This window comes from Ailuropoda melanoleuca, chromosome 7 (assembly GCF_002007445.2).
Source record: "Ailuropoda melanoleuca isolate Jingjing chromosome 7, ASM200744v2, whole genome shotgun sequence".
NCBI classification, from domain to species: Eukaryota; Metazoa; Chordata; class Mammalia; order Carnivora; family Ursidae; genus Ailuropoda; species Ailuropoda melanoleuca.
Window position 1 is genome coordinate 76,006,236 of NC_048224.1, and position 22,759 is coordinate 76,028,994.

At 39.3% G+C, this 22,759-nt stretch overlaps 1 protein-coding gene across 4 annotated transcripts in view; it reads right to left on the reverse strand.

Annotated features, from left to right (window-relative positions):
- DCLK1 (doublecortin like kinase 1) overlaps positions 1-22,759 on the reverse strand; it is a 333,743-nt gene that overhangs the window by 300,611 nt on the left and 10,373 nt on the right. For all 4 annotated transcript variants that reach the window (XM_034665069.1, XM_034665067.1, XM_034665068.1 and 1 more), the window contains one exon: positions 11,945-12,291. In XM_034665069.1, the coding sequence (XP_034520960.1) occupies positions 11,945-12,291 (347 nt within the window). The remainder of the gene's footprint in view (positions 1-11,944; positions 12,292-22,759) is intronic.

Sequence of the window (22,759 nt, forward strand, 5' to 3'; positions counted from 1 at the left end):
CACACCAGTTTACCCCAACCATTGTTGTTCTCAGCAGCGGAGTCTGTGATACATAAGACCCTTGGCCATTAAATCCCTAGGCATGCTAGACAGAAATCATTTTTTCAAAATAATTTTTTCATTCCCTGTGCATATTAAAATTTCCCCCATGTTCTTCGGGACATCGTCCATGTTGAGAATTTTCCCATGCATAGAAATTCTGCCTGACAACAGTTGGGAGATCTCAAATCAACTCTCAGGAAGAGTTTTAATGACTTCCAATCATCCCCATGGAAGAGATTCAGAAAAACCATGAGGAAAATATTAAATCTGTGCAGCCTATTGAGAAGAGCATACAGATAACTTCTAACAGCATGCATATGGACTCTGTGGCCACCATGTGCATTAATCTCTCATCAGGATCAGCATTTCCACAGTAATTGCTCAGCCTTCCCTGAATCTCTTAACTTTCATTTATTCTCCATAGAGGAAGTTATCCATCCCCCACACACTGGCAGCCCACTGAGGCTAGACTGCAGTGGGCACACATTTCATACTAATGGACTGGCTGCTTTCCAAAACATTGTGGATGGCCGTCATATCTTGCTAGTTGATGTTAACATTGATGTTCAGAGTATGCAAATAAAACTGCTAAATCAGCTAAAATTAATGTCATTCCATCTACCAAGTAACAGCCTGGATTTACTATCTTTAGGTCTTTGGATTAACGTTCCATTCATACTGCTTAGTTGCCTAAGCACTGCTTCCTCATCTTTAATGTGAATATGGATCACATAAGGATCTTGTTAAAATGCATATTTTGACTCAGTAGGTCTAAGGTGGGGCCTGAGAGTCTGCATTTCTACAGACTGGTGGCATTATTGCTGCTGTCCTCAGAACACTCTTGGTAGCAAGGTTTTAAGAACATGGTCGAAGCGTTTACCCGAGCATACAGCAAGACTTTTTACAACTTGTTTCTGTTGTATAACTAGTTACCAGTTCCCATACTATTACTTTGAAAGCAGACACCAGTTCCTATGCTATTATTCTGAAAATATATTAAATGTCTACTTTTTTTAAGATAAGGTTTACCTTGAGTTATTTTCTTCCTATGAGATTTTCTAAAAATAAAATATTGATTTTATCTTACTACATGCCAAGGTAAGTTTAGTTTATGGTCTTCCAAGTAGAGAAAAAGAAAGAGAAGAACAATCTCTTGTAGAGGCAGTCCTGGCCCTAACGTTCTGTAATTCTACATACATAACAGACTGTGAGCCACAAGTTAAAATCAAGAATCATGTGAGGAATTTAAGAAACGAAACAAATGAACCAAGGGAGAGAAAGAAAGAAAGAAAGAAAGAAAGAAAGAAAGAAAGAAAGAAAGAAAGAAAGGAAGGAAGGAAGGAAGACGGAGAAAGGGAGAGAGGGAGGGAGGGAGGCAAACCAAGAAACAAATTCTTAACTATAGAGAACAAACATGGCTGCCAGAAGGTTATGGGTGGGGGGATGGGTGAAACAGGTGAGGGGGATTAAGGAGGGCACTTCATCACCAGGTGTTGTAAAGAAGTGTTGAATCACTATACTGTACACCTGACACTAATATTACACTGTGTGTTAACTAACTGGAATTTAAATAAAAGCAAAAAAAAAAGTCATCTAGTAAATATTAAGCATCTCACAAGGGTAGTCAAGAATACAGAAGTCCATAAAGCATTGTCTTCTTTCCCTAGGATGTTTCTGTCTTACACAACTGCACAAATGGTTATAACACAAAACAGAAATGATTTGGCATAGAAAGAAAATCACTTTGTGTTTTTTTCCTCCGGGAAAGACTCATAAAGGATCGTGGTTATTGCGCTCCCATTGCCCTAATAAGGCTAAGTTATTTAGTATTTATGGAAAACTACTAGACTTATTTGGAAAATGTCTATAGTTTTTTTCCAAGAGGTTTCTAGTCAGTGTGGATGAATTCTGAGATACTTTTAACCTCAATTAACTTATTATATTGAACAACATCTCTAGAGTCACTACTCCGTGTTTGCTTTTCAATCTGATTTTAGAACACTATTATTCTCACCCATAAGTCAGCACACAGATAGAAGTTCTGCAGTTGAGTTACTAGAGGGGAAAGCATATTAGACAACTTGCCTTCCAAGGATCTTACAGTGGGCAATAACAAAATTAGAGAGGAAATGGCTTAATAATTTCAAGACATTTCCTTACATGACTGTGCATAATATCACATGAAATTATAAACAAGAGACCACCTTACATAGAGCAGGATCAGAATTTTCTTTTTAAAGCAAAGGAAATAAAGTCAATATATTAATGAGTGCCACCTCATCAATGAGACTGTGGGTCATTTTCTCTTAATATTTTCTCACTTACTTCAAAATTCTTTACAATGATCTACATTAATCCTATAATAGAAAAAGCCAATTAAAACATAAATCTCCCATCTGTCCCTTTGTTTCTATGGCATGTTGTTTACAACACAGTTCAGATTTAAAATTGGATATTTTAAGTTCCATTTAATTTCTGAAACTGCCTTCTTTCATATAATGTGGTTTCAAGGATTTAAACTAATCAGAAAAATCTGCTGTAACATATTGTCCTCGACCACCACAAACACCCTTGAACACTGTAGGTTTGCATTTCTGCAATAATTGGGCCAGATGCTATTCATGCAAATCTCTTCCTGGCCCGTCACCAATTTTTGAATCCATAGGACATATTGATTAGCTCTTCTCTGTATTCACTGGATGGCGGAGGCAATGTCAGGAAGATTTAGAGCAATTCTCCTAGCTCAGCCGGTGAAAATTTTCTAACAGAATATTGTTTTCCCACAGGATAAAAGTTTTTTCAATAGAGGAAATGCTCTAAAATTGGCAGATGAAATTTTTTTTTAAATTATCCTGGAGTCTTTAAAGAAGCAGGAGCCTGAGCTGGAAAACAAGCACCATGATGACGAGTGCCTTACAAGCCGTGGTTTCATGGCAGAAAGCACCACCATGGCTGACAGCTACACACGACCGCCACCTGCGGTGACCACGGAATTCCTAAGTGGCCATGACCTGTACTTGACAGAACACGGGAAGCAATGCCCTGTGCCAAGTGCATAGTGCATGGCCAACCGCTCAATCATCCTTTCAGTCATTTACTGAACAAGGATTTACCAGGTTAGGCCCTCGAGATTCAGAGGCCAAGAAGACACCTTCCCTAGCCTCATCCTCTAAATTCTAAAGGGGAAGATGTGGCATGACGACAGTCAACAGGCCAGCATAATCAAGAATTGCAGGGGTATCTACAACGGACAGGAACGGAGCCCTCTCCCAAGGAGAGAGAGCTGTCAGTCAGTCCTACATGGGCAAGTCAGGAAATGTTTCGTAGATGAAGCCACCTTTGAACTGAATCTTGACAAATAAGAAGGTTCTTGCTTTCTGCAGAGCTGTGGTGATGATTCAGTGAGATGAATATACATATAGCAACTAGCCCAGAGCCCCTGACACACAGGTGTTCAACCAGTGATAGTAACATTCCTGTTACTATCACAATATTGGTAAAATGGGTCACCAATAAGATACCCTTAAGGAATAACAACTGAAGAAGCAAGTAAAGAAAATAATATCTAGGTTACATTCACAACTGACTGACAATAAATGGAATGATAAAAATAGAGTCATGAGTAGTTTTAGTTACAGTACAGGCAATGGAAACCATACAAGATGACCAAATCTACACCAAGAAAATTAAGCAACTATAAATGTCCTATACTTTTAAGAAAGCCTGGACTAGGAAAGCAGAAGGGAGGAGTAATATTTATGGAGGACCTAGCATAGATCAAGCCAGGGCCTTAATATACATATTGTCTTTTTAATATATTATCTATTTATTTGGAGGGGGAGGAAGGGGCAGAGGGAGAGGAAAAGAATCTCCAGCAGACCCTGCTGGTCACAGAGCCCAACACGGGGCTCGATCACAGGACGCTGAGATCATGACCTGAGCTGAAATCAAGAGACGGATGCTTAACTAACTGAGCCACCCAGGCGCCTCTATGTATTTTCTTAATTAATTATCCCACCAATATTATGTGGTATTTATCATCATTGCCATTTTAAAGAGGAAACTGAAATTCAGAGAATGTTACTGACTTGCAAAAGGTCACAGAGCTAATGAGTTAAAAAATCAGAATTTGATCTTATAAGCATTTTATCTCAAATTCCATGTTGTTCTCATTACACTATGAAGCATTTTCACGTGAAAAAACACATTTACAAAGGTAGATATGATTAGTCATTATTAAAAGATAATTTAATCTTTTTTTTTTTTAAGTAGACTCCATACCCAGCGTAGAGCCCAACATGGGCCTGAACTCACAACTCCGAGATCAAGACCTGAGCTGAGATCAAGAGCCTGATGTTTAAATGACTGAGTCACCCAGGTGCCCCAAAAGATCATTTTAAATAGTTCGCTCCCTCAACACATTTAAAATATGATTTATTTTTCAAAAACAATTTACCCTGAGCTTTTCAGGTATAATAAACACTGATAATTCAGTACCTGCCACAGTGCCGAGTCTTTTCATGTGGATTGTTTCATTTAATCCTCATGACAATTAATAAAGCAGTCAAATTGGCATTATTCCCATTGTACAGATGAGAAAACTGAGTATCAGAGACTTAACTCTTTCCAATGGAAGAATAGATTCCACTGCATCTAGGGGTAAAGGACAGACCACTAGGAGTTTGAAATTTGTCTATAAAAACTAGTGTACTCCCTCTACATTATGTTATTTCACATACCCATGCTTAAATTTTCAGCATACCTAAGCAAATTTCCTCATTACAAGTAGATTCGATATAAAGAATTTTTGAACTTAAATAATCAGTTAAGTGGGGAACTAAGTTAATTTTTCAGGTCAGAACAAGAAACTAGATCAAGGGAGATTTTTCCCACAGAAATCTGAGCAGAGGCCCAGCAGACTCTAGAGTCCAAGTTCTTTACATCATTCCAGCGTGCTCCCTCAGGGCATGGGAGACACAAGGGCCAGATAGGGCTCTTGGCCTTTGCAAAGCAGAAGTCACCATTAGGAGATGATCCCAAACCCAGAGTCCTGTGAAAGTGCTCAAAGCACCCTCAGCATACTAGAAAGAGGGCTCAGGGAACACATCTTCAGTTCTAGAGTGGGACACAGGGGAACTCAGAATTCATTTTGTAGCAAATCAGTATTCAATTTCCAGAAAACTAACTTGTGCTGAGACTAAGCCTTAAAATATACATCACCGCAGGAACACACAATTAATTACATTATCAGAGTTGCTCAGACTGGAACAAAAGGACCTAACTCTTCTCTTTTTGGGGGAATTAATATCTATGTAAGGACAGGTGTAGCTTATAAATCCTCAATATCAACATAAAGTATGTAACCTAAAATAGCCCATTCTATACCAGACACTTTAATTCTGTAAGCGAAGTATCATAATTACTCTTAAGCCCCCTTTTCTTTGAAAACAGTTGAGACTTCCCATCAATTCAGAGCTCTAACAAATCATGAAGACACTTTAACATGTGCTCTGAGCTTTGCAGGAAATTTTAATGTGACATTTTAAAATGTAAGCTAAATTATTTGTATCAACTGTATTTTTATATCAATTGCAAACAAAACTAAAAGGTGTTACATTCACTTTCACAACATAGATAATATACCAAATCATATAGTAAAAAAAAAAAAAAATCTGTCGACCAAGAACCAAGGCTTTAAATATGCTTGAAGAAGTTAATTAGAGCTGTCACAGAAGTTTTATTTAAAAAAAAAAAAAAAAGGAAAAAAGCCACTATTACCAACAGCTACAGAAAATCTCATTTTCTAGTCCAACCAAATCCTGACACAACCTAAATTCCTTCCTTTCCACTTGAAAACGTCTGGCTTCCACATTTTCTATGCTCATCAATTGCTACAGCCAAGGGAGATACAGTAGTAACACGTACCACTTTGTTTTAACGTGTAGGGGGAAGAAACGTTCTAAGGTCTCTAAACTCAAGATTGAACCAAATCATTCTTACTTCAGATTAGAAATAGGTATTAAAAACCAAAACAGAAAGGGTGCCTGGGTGGCTCAGTTGGTTAAGTGGCTTCTCTTGGTTTGGGATCAGGTCATCATCTCAGGGTCCTGGGATCAAGCCCCACATTGAGCTCAGCAGGGACTCTGTTTGAGCTTCTCTCCCTCTCCCTCTGTCCCTTCCCCAACTCCCGCACATGAGCGCTCGCTCTCTCGCTCTCTCTCAAATAAATATATCTTAAAAAAAAAAAAGCCAAAAGGGAAAAATCAAAGACCATCTTGTGATATCTGATTGATAGATTCCTATTGATCAGATTACCATTTCCTGAATTCCAATAAGCTCATATATCACAATTGGTATATGGCTGCAATTATTTTGACACATTTACAAACATCTTTCAAGCTTTGTATTTATAATAAACAAGGGGATTCAATCATCAAAAGATACAGAGAAGACAATGTAGTAACTGATTAACCCACTGACAGCTACTGGGATTTCCTTAACACAGCAATATAGTCTGAATATTTGTGTCCCCCAAAATCCATACAATGAGATCTAACCCCCAAGGGATGGTGTTAAGAGGTGGGGCCTTTGGAAGGTGATTAGGACACGTGGGCAAAGCTCTCAAGTATGGGATTAGTACCCTTATAAAAGAGGCCCAAGAGCTCCTTAGCCCCTTCTGCCATGTGAAGACACTGTAAAAGGCACTTCTCATGAACCAGGAAGTGGGTTCTCACCAGACCAAGTCTGCGGGTACCTTGATATTGGACTCCAGCCTCCAGAACGGTGAGGAATAAATTTTTGTTGTATTTAAGCCCCCCAGTCTGTGGTATTTTATTAAAGCCACCCAAACAGAGTACAGTGGCAGTTATGATGTCTGTTTTTACAGGTTACCCCTCTAAATCAGTTTATGAGTACCTTTACCTCAGCTCAGTGGTTCCTAGTGTGTTCTGTATTAGGAAGACAATAAGCTGTTTGCTCACTCTAGCACGCTGGCGGTGGTGGATTTTGCAAAGTGCATGACCTACGTGACATGTCTGTAAAATAAAAATATAACATCTTTGGGGCGCCTGGGTGGCACAGCGGTTAAGCATCTGCCTTCAGCTCAGGGCGTAATCTTGGCGTTATGGGATCAAGCCCCACATCAGGCTCCTCCGCTATGAGCCTGTTTCTTCCTCTCCCACTCCCTCTGCTTGTGTTCCCTCTCTCGCTGGCTGTCTCTATCTCTGTCAAATAAATAAATAAAATCTTTAAAAAATATATATATAACATCTTTGAATGAGTTTCTCCTCTGCTATTATGTACGCTGCTATTTTGTATGGATCTACAATATCGAGGAGAAGATACCATGGGGATGTGCATACTTTTTCTACTTAAAGAGCAACTGAGTTTATCGCTGCTGTGTTTCAGTGGGGAAAGGGAGGTTACTGGGAAGTGCCTTATCTGTGATTTTTACAGTATAAATTGCCTGCCTAAGCTCTAGCTATTCTAAGATTTGCTGTTGTTTTTATTTCTAAGCAAGGATTCAGTAATAACAGACTTAGAAGATTTAACAGCTCAAGACAGCCAGATTAGATGTTCCAAAAAAGAAGTCAGGAGATATACGAGTGTATCTTTCAGAGCAAATCTTGTACTTTTTTTTTTTTTAAAGATTTTATTTATTTATTTGACAGAGAGAGACAGCCGGTGACAGAGGGAACACAGGCAGGTGGAGTGGGAGAGGAAGAAGCAGGCTCCCAGAGGAGGAGCCCGATGTGGGGCTCAATCCCAGGACCCTGGGATCACACCCTGAGCCAAAGGCAGATGCTCAACGACTAAGCCACCCAGGTGCCCCCAAATCTTGTACCTTTTGAGTTTATTTCAATCACTTAAAAAATAGTCATACCCTAAATGACCTCTGGGAGTAGCTGCTTGGCAGGGTGAGTGAATAACTCACCCAGTGCCTGCACTGGGGCAAGAGGAAAAGATCCCCACACCGGGCAAAAGCTCCCTTTGGATATGGAGAAAAGGAACGTGATTGTAACCTTCAGCTAGAAAAATGCCCTCTTTCCTTCTTCGCGGGCCCTTAATCGAGGCCCAGATAAATAATGCTCACTGAAATGAAGACAAAGCAAGCATTTCCTTGACTTCCCAGCCTTGCTGGCAAAACTGCCTGATCACAGTGACCAGAGGCCCCCTGAAAGGTGTGAGGAGGAGAAGGAGGAGGCAAGATTGCAGCAACCTTTAACTGAAGCTTCAATGGCCCTTAATAAAGAATAGAGTTGAAATGATTAGAAAGGGTCTCCTCCCCAGGAAGCTGCTTATGAGCCTCAACAGTCATCTGGGGAAATGTAGCTTCCTGCAAAGCGTTTTCCCCCCGGTGCCATATTTCCAATATGTCGATTTCCTTATCTGGGCCTAAAAACCTCAACAACAACAAAAGCACCGTATATAGAACTCCTGGTTGGGGCTTAAAGCACACCCAAAGGCAACTGAGCAAGGGGGCCGAGCGGTAGGAGAACAAGGGAGAATATCAAGTGGTCTCCGCCCTCCAGCGCCCCTCTCGGGCGGCCAATGTAACAGCAGGCACGTGTTCTCACTGTTCACGGGTCACTGTTGCGGTATCCAAGCCCCGAGTCACGAGCTACACCCCACGGATACATCCGCAAGCTGCGTGAAGGCAATCTGAAAAGCCACTCCTGCCTTACGCGTCGCTGGCTCTCTATTCGTTTACTCAACGCACTTAACCTATTAATTTTTTAAGCAATTCTATTTTCTCAATACAAAAAAAATAAAAATACCTTTAAAAACTTTACTGGCCATTGGATTTCCAATAGCATTTCTGGAGTTGACATGAGAATGTTACACGATTAAAACAAAAAAGAGGTGAGACTAGTGATTTTAAGGGTACTGTCCTGTGACAGCACGTGGAGCCCGAGGCCACAGTGGGCAGGGTAGAATGCGGGCGGCATGGGGTGCCAGTGCCCCGTGGCAGAGCATCATGCCACAGGAAGGCTTGGAGGAAAGCGGTTCACTCTCAGAGCTTACCAAGCTTGGTCTCTGCCAGGGCTGTCACAGCACTCTACTTTAACAAGCCTCTCATGGGGGCAGATTTCTCCTATGAGCAGAAAAGCTTCTAAAGACTCCTGGGGTCCACGAGGAAGCATCTTTGTTCCTACTGGGAACGCAAGCAAAAAGTCTTTATATTCTATCCACTCTGTCTTCCAGTTCCTCTGCAGCTTTTCACCAGTCCTGCTCTGAAGAGAACATGCCACAACAGAGGAAATGCCACAACAGCAAATCGAATGACACACACACACACACACACACACACACACACACACACACACACACAGATGAATAAAACCATCAGCAGAATCACTGCTGGGAAATAATACATAGCAGAAAACTTTCAGATGATATTCCTTGGACAAATTACTCACTTCAAAATTCTTTCTCAGTACATGTCCATCCCTTTAGTGTTTTAATATAATCTTCTGTGGTACAGTGGTGAAGAGCATAAGCTCCGGAGAGAGACAGGTTCAAATCCCAACTCTGCCATTTACACCTGTGTGGTCTTGGACATTTTTTTTTTTTTAACAAGCTCTGTGCCTTAGCATCCTGCTCTGTTAAATGGGGATAGCAATTGAGCTCTTATGAGGATTAAACATGTTAATACATGCAAAACATTTAGAATAATACAAATAAAGCTATGATCGTTATTATTATAGTTCAAAATTGCTTTCACATGTATTATTATAATTGTCCCCACAAGCACTCTATGAAACAGAGGTGACCATCTTTTTTTTTTTTTTTTAAAGATTTTATTTATTTATTTGACAGAGAGAGAGGCAGCCAGCGAGAGAAGGGACACAAGCAGGGGGAGTGGGAGAGGAAGAGGCAGGCTCCCAGCGGAGGAGCCCGATGTGGGACTCGAACCCAGGACTCCAGGACCATGCCCTGGGCCGAAGGTAGATGCCCAAAGACTAAGCCACCCAGGCGCCCCCAGAGGTGACCATCTTATCTATGTTTTACTGATGAGAATGAGGTTCAGTGAAGTGATTTGCTAAACACATAAACAATCTGGCCAACCCAAGGTTTGAATTGTGGTCTTTTGACATTAAACCTTGGATTCTTTTCCATTACATTGTATTATTTACATGTATTATTACACGTAAACAACAGCAAAAACAGCTATTATAAAATACAGACACTAGATTAAATTCCTGAAAAGAAGAAAACTCTTGAGAAGCTCAGAGTACCTAATCTAGGAAGTCATTCTTGGAATAAACAAATGATGAGCTGATGGCAGAATTTAGCGAACGCGGCTAAAGCTCATTTTTAGATTCAGTGTAGCAATATGGAACCCCCACAATTCTGAAGTGAGGGGGGAGGAGGAAGCTACATCAATTTGTATTCGTTGTTGTCAATTTTACTTTTTGTGAAAATAGGTAAGCTGTCATCTTGAGAAAATCCAATATACAAAAAGGAAGAACTACAAGATGGCTGAGTGACTCCTTACAAAAGGAGCCACCAAAGGGCTCAGATGTTTAAATGTGAGCCCTGCCGTCTTACGTTGCTAATTCACAAGCTGGCAATGGGCTTTTTGATCAATGACATTCAGGCTACACCCTTGCAGATCTAGAAGATTGAGAATTTCATCCCTTAAAATTCTTCCCCACACGACACTTAGAAGACACAAGTTTTATGAGACAAGCAGAAGATTGGCAAATATAAATGAACAACTGGCAGATATTCCTTCTTTCCTAATGAATTTTGTAATTTAGAGCATTTGAATGGATCCCTAGGGGAGGATTTCTTTCATGACTAACACTCTTTCTAGTAATTGCATCTATTTCTAATTCATAAAATTTGAATGTGTGCTAGCCTTCAAGAACTTGTCTTCTATTTAATAAAGATTAACCTTTTATTTTTTTAAAAAATTAGCTTTTTAATTTATGAATATAGTTTTGATTTTTAATATGCACTCTACATACAAATTATCCCTCAAAATAATTTTTAAAAACCATGTGCACAGATGCACATTAAAAACTAAATTTCAAGCAAAGATAGTACACTAAAAATTATCATCTAAAGCAAAAAGACGCATTAACTCCGAATGACCAGCAAATCACACTGTACACATATCAGTATATATCAGTGATATATATATCTATATATAGAGATATATAGATATATAGATATTCAGCTAATTATCAGGATTCTGTCAAACCTTTACAAAAGTTCACACAAGACTTCCCTTTAAGTTCACCTGAGAAACTCAGGTTAATGTCCTCTCATCCAAGTCAACCAATGTCCATTCTGTAGCTAAAGAAACACCCCCCTTTCACTGTTAATTCTGAAATTATGTTTTCAATACAAAATGCATAATATTCTAGAAATATGCCTCTTAAAGCTGTTCAGATGGAAATATTTCATCCCTTCGATATGTACTTAAAAATCTATAAAATTTAAATAAATCTCAGTAGTGAACATTACTGAGACATAAAGTATTATTTAGGCCAAAGAGAGGAACTTAGATTTTTCTCTAATGGTCAGAGTTTACATCTCAGTCATGCTTAAGGCAAGAAGACATGATTACATGAAAAAATTGAAAACAGATGGCAAAAAAGGACCTTTATGTTAAGCAATTAATAACTGAAAAAATAGAAATCTGTGAGTAATCCTTTAAGCCTCAGAGATAAGTATTTTACTTTACTCCTATGGTTAATCCTGTCTCCCTCTATCCTCGGTCTGGTTTAAGGCCAACGGCTGTGTGTTCGTAGACCAAATGACCCAACTCCCTCAACTTCAGCAACATGGATGTTTTGGATTCCCTCCCCCACTCACCCCCATGCCACATAGATCCCCCCACTCCCTGGTTCTCTCCTGTAAAGTCAAGGTCATAGCACGACCCCTGTCTTACCTGTTTCCCATCCAGGGTGTACAGGCGTTTCACCACGCCCGAGTCCAGCTTGATGGCATCAGTGATGTCAGTGAGGACCTGCTCAAAGGAATGGGCGGTCTTCTTGTTCAGCAAGATCCTGACAGCTTTCCGTGGCTTCACCCCACTTCGGATGATGGTGACCAGCTTAGGCCGAATGAAATCCTTATTCTCCCGCACCTCCGAAGGGCTCCCTTTGGCAGTGGCCAGCGAGGACACCGCCCGGGAAGCCGAGGTGGTCTTGACGTTCACAGACCAGTTGGGGTTCACATTCTTGGTGTACTCCAGCTTCTTGAAGGGCTCTATTGAGCCGCACACATAGCTCTCCCCTAAGGAAGACAGAAATATTCTTAAATTCACACGAAGGTAAATTCATTTCGTTTTTCCTAGTCTTTGATGTTTCCTTTTCTACGAGAAGTGAGAGTGAGTTATGACTTTTTAAACATTGGAAGCATGATTAACATTTAATGAAAAGGGTTTTTTTTACTTCTAATCTGGCTCTGTCAACAGTAGATTGATATCCTAGAGGAGGGAAATCATCATTCCTCCCTTTCTTCATTTTCCAACTGCTTTTTCTGACAGAAATACTGATATTGAATAGACCTCAGGAATAAAATTGAATTAAAAAATAATGTGTGCTTTGGGACTTGGGGGTATTTGTATTTGCAGAAAACTTCAAAATCAGAGGTACCTACATTTAGTAATAATGTAAGTAACATAATTTGAAAACTTAAAGTGGATCGGGAAACAGCTTCTTAAAATAGCTAGGTAATTCATTGTAGGGTGGCTGGATGGTAGCTATAGTTGTGCTGAGCACAGCACGAGATATAGAGAAGTTGAATCACTCTGTTGTACTCCTGAAAGCAATGTAACGGTGTGTGTCAACTATACTCAAATTTAAAAATCTAACAACAACAACAACAACAAAAAGCTATGTAATTTATAACTCTGATGGGAGTGTGTGCTGAACATTTTGTAAAGTCAAGTAAAATTCCCAAAGCAAGCAAAGTTATTGTCACCAGCTAGACCCCAAGACCTGACCTTTGCTGCTCACCTGCTTGGACCCACCAACCCCCGTCCCACATTTTTCCTTAATCTCTTCTTTCCAGCTTATCTCTTAATCAGGCAAAAGCCCTGAGGGGCATAGCATCCCCTCAAAGAAACCCAAACTACCCCTCGAGCAATAGTGAAGAACTGGGGCCACCCAAACCACCCAGACCACTGGAGTTTTAATCGCTAAGTCAGGGCCCTGCAGATGGGGGTGTGTAACTGGTGTGACCAACCTCTACCTCACTGCAGTGCTAAAAATCACAGCCGAGGTGGAGACTTAACATGCAAACGGAACAATGATGTTTGAGGCAGCATGGTCTGTCAACTGCGCCTGCGCGCCCAATTCCCTGCATTTCTTGCCCTTAGACGCTCAAACTGGGCTCCCTTCCTGACTGGGCTCCTTTGAAACTCTCCCTGGCTGTTGTTGTTCCGGGAGTCAGTCTGACACCTTCAGCTGCAGCTGTTGCCCCAATAAAGCCGTGACTGTGCTTTTAGATACTGGGTCCAGCCTCGTTTCTACCGTTGCTGGGTCCAAGGACCCAAGTGCAGTAACGTAACCACGTTGCCTTTCCTCCCATCTCCACGGGCCAAGCACAGTGATCCACATACACTAGGAAGCCAACTCATATTTTGTTTACAGAAAAAAGGTTTTGAGAATGGTTAACGTATAAACTGTAGCTTCAGAAGTTGACTCTAAAATAAATGTGATGAAGGGGCGCCTGGGTGGCACAGCGGTTAAGCGTCTGCCTTTGGCTCAGGGCGTGATCCCGGCGTTATGGGATCGAGCCCCCACATCAGGCTCCTCCGCTATGAGCCTGAAATTTGCTGAGAGAGTAGAACTTAAATGTCCTCACAAAAAAAGAAAAAAAGATAAATATATGAGGTAATGAATGTGTTAATTAACTTGATGGGGGATCTTTCATAATATATACATATATCAAATCGTCATGAGGTACGCTTTAAATATCTTACAATTTTGTCAATGACACCCCAATAAAGCTGGGGTAAAAAAAGAAAAGAAATTAATTAATTAATTAATTAATTTAATTAGATTTTATTAAAAATGACTCCTTAACAGAAAATCGTTTAATGAAAATACTCTTTATTAAGTAGATGTGGCTCACACAAAAAAAGAAGTAACACGTGAACCAAGTGATGATAAACCATAAAATGAATGGCCCCATACATATATTTCATAAAGTTAGGTCAACGCATTTTGAAGCTAAAGATTTTATAATGGCTTTTTTGTGTGTTAGTCTTTGTAACAGGGAATAGTTAAAATGCTAAAAACCTTTCATAATTGCAGGTAAAGTGACCTAGGACTAATCCTACACAGCCCATTTACTTTTATCTAAATCCTTGTCCTATTTTTAAATTAATTGTGCAAGCATCCAAGGCCACAGTATCCACATAAAAATAATTGAACCAGGGTTTCAAAAATACAAAAGTGCAGTTATACAAGTTATCAAACATTTACTCTTTAAGTGCTTTTAGAATACACTCTAATGTGTGTTTATACATCATGTCTCACTAGAAGTTGTATAAATACGAAATTTAGCAAACCCCTTTTCCATTCACCTAGTGGATTATTACTGGTCCCAACTGTGCTTTTCTTAAGATGTATGTAGATATCAGAAACATATGCACGGAGGAGTCACAACGACAGTGGTGCTTCTGAAGGCTTTGTGGAGAGACTGTGTGAATGTTCAGGTGAGAAATGGAAGTCTGAGCTCTGGCCTCTCCAAGCATGTGACCTCGGGCAAGTCCCTTAGCTTTCTCAGTGGTAGTGTATCCGTCCATCAGATGAAGCCTATTCCAGTGGCTACTCATCTCACCTGGTTTTTGTGAAGATCAAATTATATAACAGAGGTCAGAGTGATCTCAAATACAAAACTGCTACACAAGTAAAAAACCCCTTCTAAGGCTGTATTACCCTGATTGTGCAGTAAGCCTTAAAGGAAAACTAAAAAACAAAATTACTAGAAATCAGTGAGCGGGTCGTCCATTATAAGGTGTTAAGTGTTTCTAACTAGTTACCGGTAGACGTCACTTTGGGTCCATCTCAATATGAGGGTGCCCCAAATGGGCCTCGACAAGGCACACACAGCCCAAAATAGTGCAGGCAAACCCGTCTGTCAGAATTCTGTGCTAATTGGAGATAGGCAATTGTCTGATTATTTGTTAGTTTATATCCTAGGCAAATAATTAAAATCAAAACAAAGTGAATGGTTTACACTCCAACAACAACAAAAAAGCTTTTTAACTTTAAAAAATACATAATTAGAAAAGCGAGGAATTTTAAAGTACTCACATTAACAATGTGGAGTTGGTTTGTTAAAAAAGAAAATGAACACCTTTTTTTATATCTTCTTAAAGAACACTGAAAAAATTTTAAGGCATGACAACTTTGAGAAGCTAATGCTGATTTGGTTCAAGCAACAACAATGGGAAGAAACTCTTGTTAAATCTGTTCTATCACTTTGTGACTCCTCTGCCTGGTTTACCAGATTCAAAGATTCCAAAGGAATCTTGCAGACGGGTGTGAGACTCCAATAAAGAATGATGTTGGACTACAAGGAAAGTGACAGTACTTTCAGGAGAGGACAGAGCTGGCCACCAACGCCAAGAACACACACCACTCAGTGCTGCCATTTAGAACCCACTACACTCTTCAGGAATTCAGTAAGACCAGATGGTTTCCTTATGCTAAAAAGCTTCCATTAAATTGTAAAAATATACTTACATTAAAGACTTATTTGACCCCACATTTTGACAACTTTTAATCATGATTCTGAACTTCTTCCCACCACTAAGGATACTGTCTTGTCTTAATTCAATTTAAAGTTGATTTATTTCTGACTTTGTTAGAAAATAACTTTTCAATTAATGTGCTAATACCATCGACAACTGTAAATTAGCAAATGTAATTGTTCTCAATGGAAAGAATACATAGTCTTAATTTGGTCAAATAGCTCTGGTTATCCAGTGTTTAATCTCTCCCTAAATGGGGCCAAGACTTATGAGGTATGTTATATTCTTGATTAGAGAATCATCTAATCTTGATTAGAGGTTGCATTCAAGTCCTGACAGAGGTATGGGTATTAAAGTCCATTGAAAAATAAAAAAATAAAGTAATTCTTATAATTACTGTAATAAACTTCTTATACACACTAAACCATCCCAAAGTTTTATGGTGTAATTTATATTGCAACAATAAAATAAAAGTTCATTTTTATTTGAGCAAAACGGTCTGATGTTCTGATTTATAATAAAAAATATATACTTGGTTTTTCAAACTATTTCTGGCACCGAGCTGCTTAAACCCTTGGAATTTCCTAAGCGATTAGAGCAATAAAGACATCTTGATATGCATAACACCTCCCTTTCAACCACACCTTAGTTAATGAGGAGGCTGGGAAAGCACTTAAGAATGAGGGCCGGATGCCAGGGGAACCATCCGTGTGACAGCGGGTAGAAGCTTTCATTTCAGTCCACCTCCCTGACTTTGGAGAGGGAAGAGGCGCTAGTAGTTAAATCCAGTGATTTAATCAATCGTGCCTATGTAATGAAGCACCCATAAAAAACCCAAAAGGACAGTGTTCAGAGAGCTTCCACTTGGTAAACATACGAAGATTCAATGAGAGTGGTGAGCTCAGAGAACATGGAAGCTCCAAGCCCTTTCCCCAGTCCTTGCCTGATGCATCTCTTCCATCTGGCTGTTCCCAAATTATATACTTTTATAATAAACTGCTAATCCAGTAAGTAAAATGTTCCCCCAAGTTCTGTGAGCCACTCTAGCAAATTAATTGAACCAAAGGAGGGGGTCATGAGAACCTCTTATCTATTTGGCCAATCTATCAGAAGCACAGTGACAACCTGGATTTGATTGGTGGATGTATGGGGAAAACCCACACACGGGTTAGAACAGGTGACCAGCATTTTAGGACCCCAAATTTGCTTTGAAAGTTTGGGATCACTTACTATAGGTGAAGCTTAACAAGGATGGCAAGATGGAAAGATCATAGATGGTTTAAAGGAAATGGTGTTAACAGTCTATTTAGACGTAGAGCTGGAAATTACCAAATATAATGATTTGCTGGTTGGTTATCATACTGCTGGTTTTGTTCCAGTTTATTCAAGCCAAAAATCTTTGTGTTAAGACTGACCCTCAAGTTGAAATTTAATATTCTGGGTGTCCAAGACACCCCCAACAAATAGCAAGAGCCGCCGAAGCAGCACCTGTCCGAACTGCCGTGGCATTTACAAATGCCAAAAAACTAATATTTGCTTTTAAGCAAAGATAAAGATAAAGAAAATGACAGAAGAAAAAAAAAGTAAGGAAATAAAGCATGATATTATGTTTGAATCTGACCAATGCCTACCAAAATAACAGAATATGGTAATTTCTTCCCTGAAGGATCTAAGTATTTTGGGGATTTTGGACAAATGGATGATTTCTGTGTAAGCATATTAGATTATTTTTGAGATACTGAAGGCTCCATGTATTATTTTGTTTTCAAAAAAATCACACATGCATTTGTAAATTTATTATATTGCTGTTATTCAAAGTATGGAAGTAAACGTTCTCTAACAAAGTTTATTACTTAAAAATCTGTAAAGTTAATTCTACTTGGCCATCAACTCCCATTATGAAATTAAAGGATTTCCACTTAAAAGAAATTACCTAAGTCACTAATGAAAACTTCCAGGAATGGGTTTTCAGTTTCCTCATTGACGAGGCCTGTGATGAATGAGCTAGGAAGGTGTCCCTCCACAAGATTCCATATTCGGAGATTCTAGAAGTTTGCTCTATTTCCCCTTACTGCTGGAGATTTTTCATTGGCTCAGGGTAGGACTTGTAAATGTCATATGTAACATCACTTGACCTCAGTCTGAAAATGACGTAATCTCTGGTCGCTACCTCCTCTAGGACTGCTTTAAGTTCCAAATGTGGCATATTCAAAAGTATCCTAGGTGAGAGATCCCTACAAAAATTTCATTTTCCCAGAGAAAAAAGTTTCTCATTAAAAACTCTAGCAATTAAAATTTACTAGTGTGAATTATAGTAAAAACTGGGAAAGACTCAAATATATATTGAAACCTCTGAAAATAAACTGAGTAAAACTACATAAAGATATAATTTACAGAACAAAATATAAAGTTGCCTTCTGGATATTATATTTTATGAGCTTACCTCAAGTATACATAGCAACATTTCACAATCTATCTAAAAGGCACTGATTTAAGAAGAGGATTTTGATAGTGCTATTAAAGGCAAGAGAAAAGATTCCCCAAAGGTACTGTGGGTCATTCTTCCATACAAGTCTTTCATAATACAATAGTACATAAAAATAAGCTTCCAGAAAATAAAATTTGAATGTGTACGTCAGGCCTGTGGAAAATGTCAAGTTCTCAAAATCAGAGCAACAGAAAAATAACATAAAGAAAAAAATTGAGACATCCAAAATTTTAAATTTAAAAGTGACAAAACTGAAAAGTAGAGAAACTAAAATGAAAAGGGGAAAACACACTAAGGGTCTACACAGAACAATGGGTTACTATAATGGGCAAAGCTTATTATAATTTACAAAAACACAGAGTACCAAAATATATGACAAAGGATAAAGACAAAATACATAGAAAATAGAAAACACTACTAGGGCCATTATAAATTGATAACAATCTTTTTTGGAAACAACAAGGCCAACTGTATTTGGAACCCTGAAAATATATATTCTCATTGCTAAAAATTTCTCTTAAGGACATAACAGAATAACAAATAACAAAACTGCAAAAAAATAAAAAAAAATTTAAATTTTAAAAAAATAAAATTAAATTAAAAAACAACAAAACTGCAACAAGCAGATACAGCATTAGCCATGAAAACTAAAAATTAACTACAAACTCCTAAATCTTCAGTAAGAAGTACAAAATCTGAATTTGCCACTCTGGGAAGTTAAAAGACTCCTAAGTGAAGAGCTTGTCTTCAAAAGAGCTTAGAAAGCAAGATGTGTACATGAAAAGATTTCACCACAAGGCAGTAAACGATAATTGCTAAATAAGCGGTCCAGGCAACCCTAACTCAGGAGAGAAGGAAATCACTTCCCACTTCCCACGGAGCAATCAATAAAGAGGAAATGGAATTCCTGCTGGCCTTGGAAGTGAGGGTAAGATTTTCCACTAACAGAAAAGAAAGAGGACAGCATTTCAGATAAAAATAAAATAGTAATATTCCCTACTACACAGTACAGTAAAGGGATAGTCTGTGAGATATTAGTAAGTCTTTCTCAAAAAATAAAATAAAAAATGGTTCCATGGACAAACAAGTTAGAATAAGACTGTGGTAGGGCCCAAGGTCAAAGTTTTTGTGCGTGATCAAACCCAGGTTTCAGAAAGCTCACACCGGCTTCAGTGTAAAGGGAGGGCTGAAGGCGGAACATGCGAAGAGAGAAGTTGAGAAAGCTACTGTAACAGACCAGGAGGGGAGACGGAGAATTGAACTGTACATAAATGCACTAAGGGCACAGAGGAGTGGGTGCAATGAGGGGAACTTAGCAGATAGAAGCAGTTGACTAGATGGTAGAATTGGCAACTGTCTGGATGTGGGAACGAAGGGAATCTGAGTCAAAATGACGAAAATGAAATGATGACATCAGAACTTCCATTTTGCTTGACTTCCCATATACCACCATAGGTCGGATACAAAGGGAACCAGGTTTGGATTTGACAGTAAGGAAAGATACTAATTCGGTTGTGCACATAATAAATTTGAAGTTCCTAGGAGGCAGCTAGTTGGAGATTTCCAGCAAGCAGCTAGAAACATAAACCTGGAGTTTGGAGGGCGATGCATATGGCAGCTGCAGAGATGGAACTGTAGAAAACAGTCCGGGAGGCCACACCCAGCTGGACAAGAAGTCCAGGGCAACACCAGTCTCTGAAGAGTGCCCAGAGACGGAGGAGCCACTGAAGGCAATGAAGAGAAATCAGGTGCCTGGAGCCATGGAAACCGAAAGGTGGTGAGTGTGTGACTGGAAGAGACACAGACATGAGTATCCAATGCTCCAGGGACAGCATCGAGGATAAGGATTCTTAAGAGATCACTGGCCTGGTCACTAAAAGGTCACGTGTGGCCCTAAAATGGCCACTTCAATTGGGTAGTGATGCTGGCTTGCTTTCATTCATTCATCCATTCTTCCATCCATTCATTCTCTTTCCTTTTTCTTCCCATAATATTTATTGAGTACTTACAACTACCATGATAGGTGGTAAGGACTCCAATGGCTCCCAGACTTTGGTATAAAATAAATAAGTATATTACAGTGTCATGATGCTAGTCATGATGAAGGAGTTGAAGTATGCTTGGAAGCTGAGCTGACTATAGATAGCATATACAGATATTTCTTATCACAGAAGACCTCTGGGTTTGAGAGGTCGGAAAGACCAAGGCAAGGATTTTTTAGATTGTGGGAGATTTGTGTATCTGTAGGCTGAGGGATAAGGACAGGGACGCCATTGGCAGAAGAGGTTACATGAGTGTCTGCCATGTAGCGGATCCTGTTCTAACCCATGCTGTTGAACCTGTAATCCTCAACACAACCCTATGAGCTAAGTATTAAGACACCACTTATCTTAGGGCACAATGAGGCACAGAGAGATAGGCAGCTGGCTCAAGGTCACATGGCTAGCAAAGGTGGAGCCAGGATTCAAATGCAGGTAGTCTGACTCCAGAGCCATAACGTAACCATGACATTACGCACCCTCAGGAGAGCATCCTCGCAGGAGAGAAGGGAAGCCTGGAGATGGGGAGTACAAGCAAAGAGTGTAGCCAAGCTCACTGCTAAGTGTATCAATGGGTAATAGGAGACACGAACAGAATGGGAGAGGCAGGAGCACGGTCACGGAGAGAAATCCATTAAAGACCGTGAACTGTAGTCTACATCTAAGTGGAAAGCCATTATGAGGCAACGGGATGGCACAAAGTGGTTTGTCTCTGGCCAGGTTTATGGGCAGGAAAACTCGTTTAAAGACTTCTGTCTGGAACACGTGTGTCCTAAAGGATCTGACCTAAGAGAGGTTCTGGAATGGAAAAGCAGGGACAAATACAGATCCCATAAAGAAGAGAAAAACAAATTGCAAAAGAGAGACTAAGAAACTAAGATACGTATTTTCAGCTTACGAGCATTTTGCAATAGTGCAGGGAAGAGATGACAATACTTAAGTGGTAGGAATATGAGGAGTTATTATATAGCTTTTTTAAATGTTTTTGCATCTTTCAAATTTTCAACAATGCTCAGTGTATAAGAATGTAACTCCCCTGCAGTAAAAAATAGTCATGTTGCTAAAACACTGATGAGAACTTGAAAACTATAATACTGATGGTGGAGAGGACAAGTTGAAGAAATGTCTTAAGCAGGACCAGCAGAATTTGACAGCTTGGATTTGAAAGGTGAAGAGAAAGAGAAGTCAAGGGGAATGTTAGGTTAGATGGTGACACCATTTAACCAGATCCGGAATATGAGAAGAGTATTGAATTCCGGGTGGTGGAAAAGAATGAGGTCACATTTATGCAGGTTGAGTTTGAAAGGACTAAGGAATAGAGTATCAGTTAAGTATATCCAGGTGGTAGGAGTAAAGAACAAAGGTTTTATTATTATTTGGAAGAAATGGACCTTAAAAGAGTGGTTAAGGTAATAAGAGTTGATGACCTCCAGTAGATCCAAAGACAGGAAAGGTAGAAGATATCTACGTTTAAGGGTGAGACAAGTAAAGAGGGAAATCGAAATTCACCATTCGAACACCACTGCAACAATTGCTGTAGGCAAACCCCCAGTAAATGCCAAAATTCACGGGCAAAACTTGAGGAGAAACAAGATATTCACATAGCCTCAAAGTTTCTCCCCCAAATATATATTCTTTGTAAAGGGGGAAAATAGTAACTTTAGAGTGAAGGTAACTGGTAGACAACACCTTCACCAGCTGATCATGGCTAATCTCACCAGTAATAAGACACAGCAACATCCTGAACCCCGAAATGATGCGCCAAAAGGAACACAGCATCATTTCTGTGGAATTCTTGCCACAAATACCTAACTTCAATCTCATCAGCAGCTACACCCAAATTGAAGGACATTCTATGACTGACCAGCACTTTTCAAAATGGTCAAGTCATTAGAGACAAGGAAAGACTGAAGAACTGTCCCAGCTTGGCAGAGATGAAGAAGACATAACAACTGAATGCAACATGTGATTCTGGAACCAAAAATAAAAGGCCAGTAGGGGAAAAATTGGTGAAAGCTGAAAAAGCCTATAGTTACTAGCATTGTTCCAAAGGTGACTTTTATTTCTGATCATCGTGTCATGGTTGTGTATGAGGTTCCATTGTGGGAAGGGCATATGAGACTCCTTATCTTTATGACACTTCTAATAAGCCCACATTCATTTCAAAATACAAACTTTTAAAAATGAGGATGTAGCCTAGAAAAAGGTTAAATTGAACCCCTACCTCACACACCGTACTAATATGACATCCATTAGAATACTTTCTTGAATGAAAACAAAAATACTAGAAGAAATTAAGAGAAATAGCTTTTTAATCTCAGAGTAAAATCCAAGAAGCCTGAAAATCATGCCATAAATTAAAAGGTGGATACATTTGATTTTTTCAATTTTTTTTCAATCTGCGTGGCAAAAAACATAATAAACAACGTCGCTAGGTAAAGGACAATCCAGGAAAAAAAAAACTTTCAA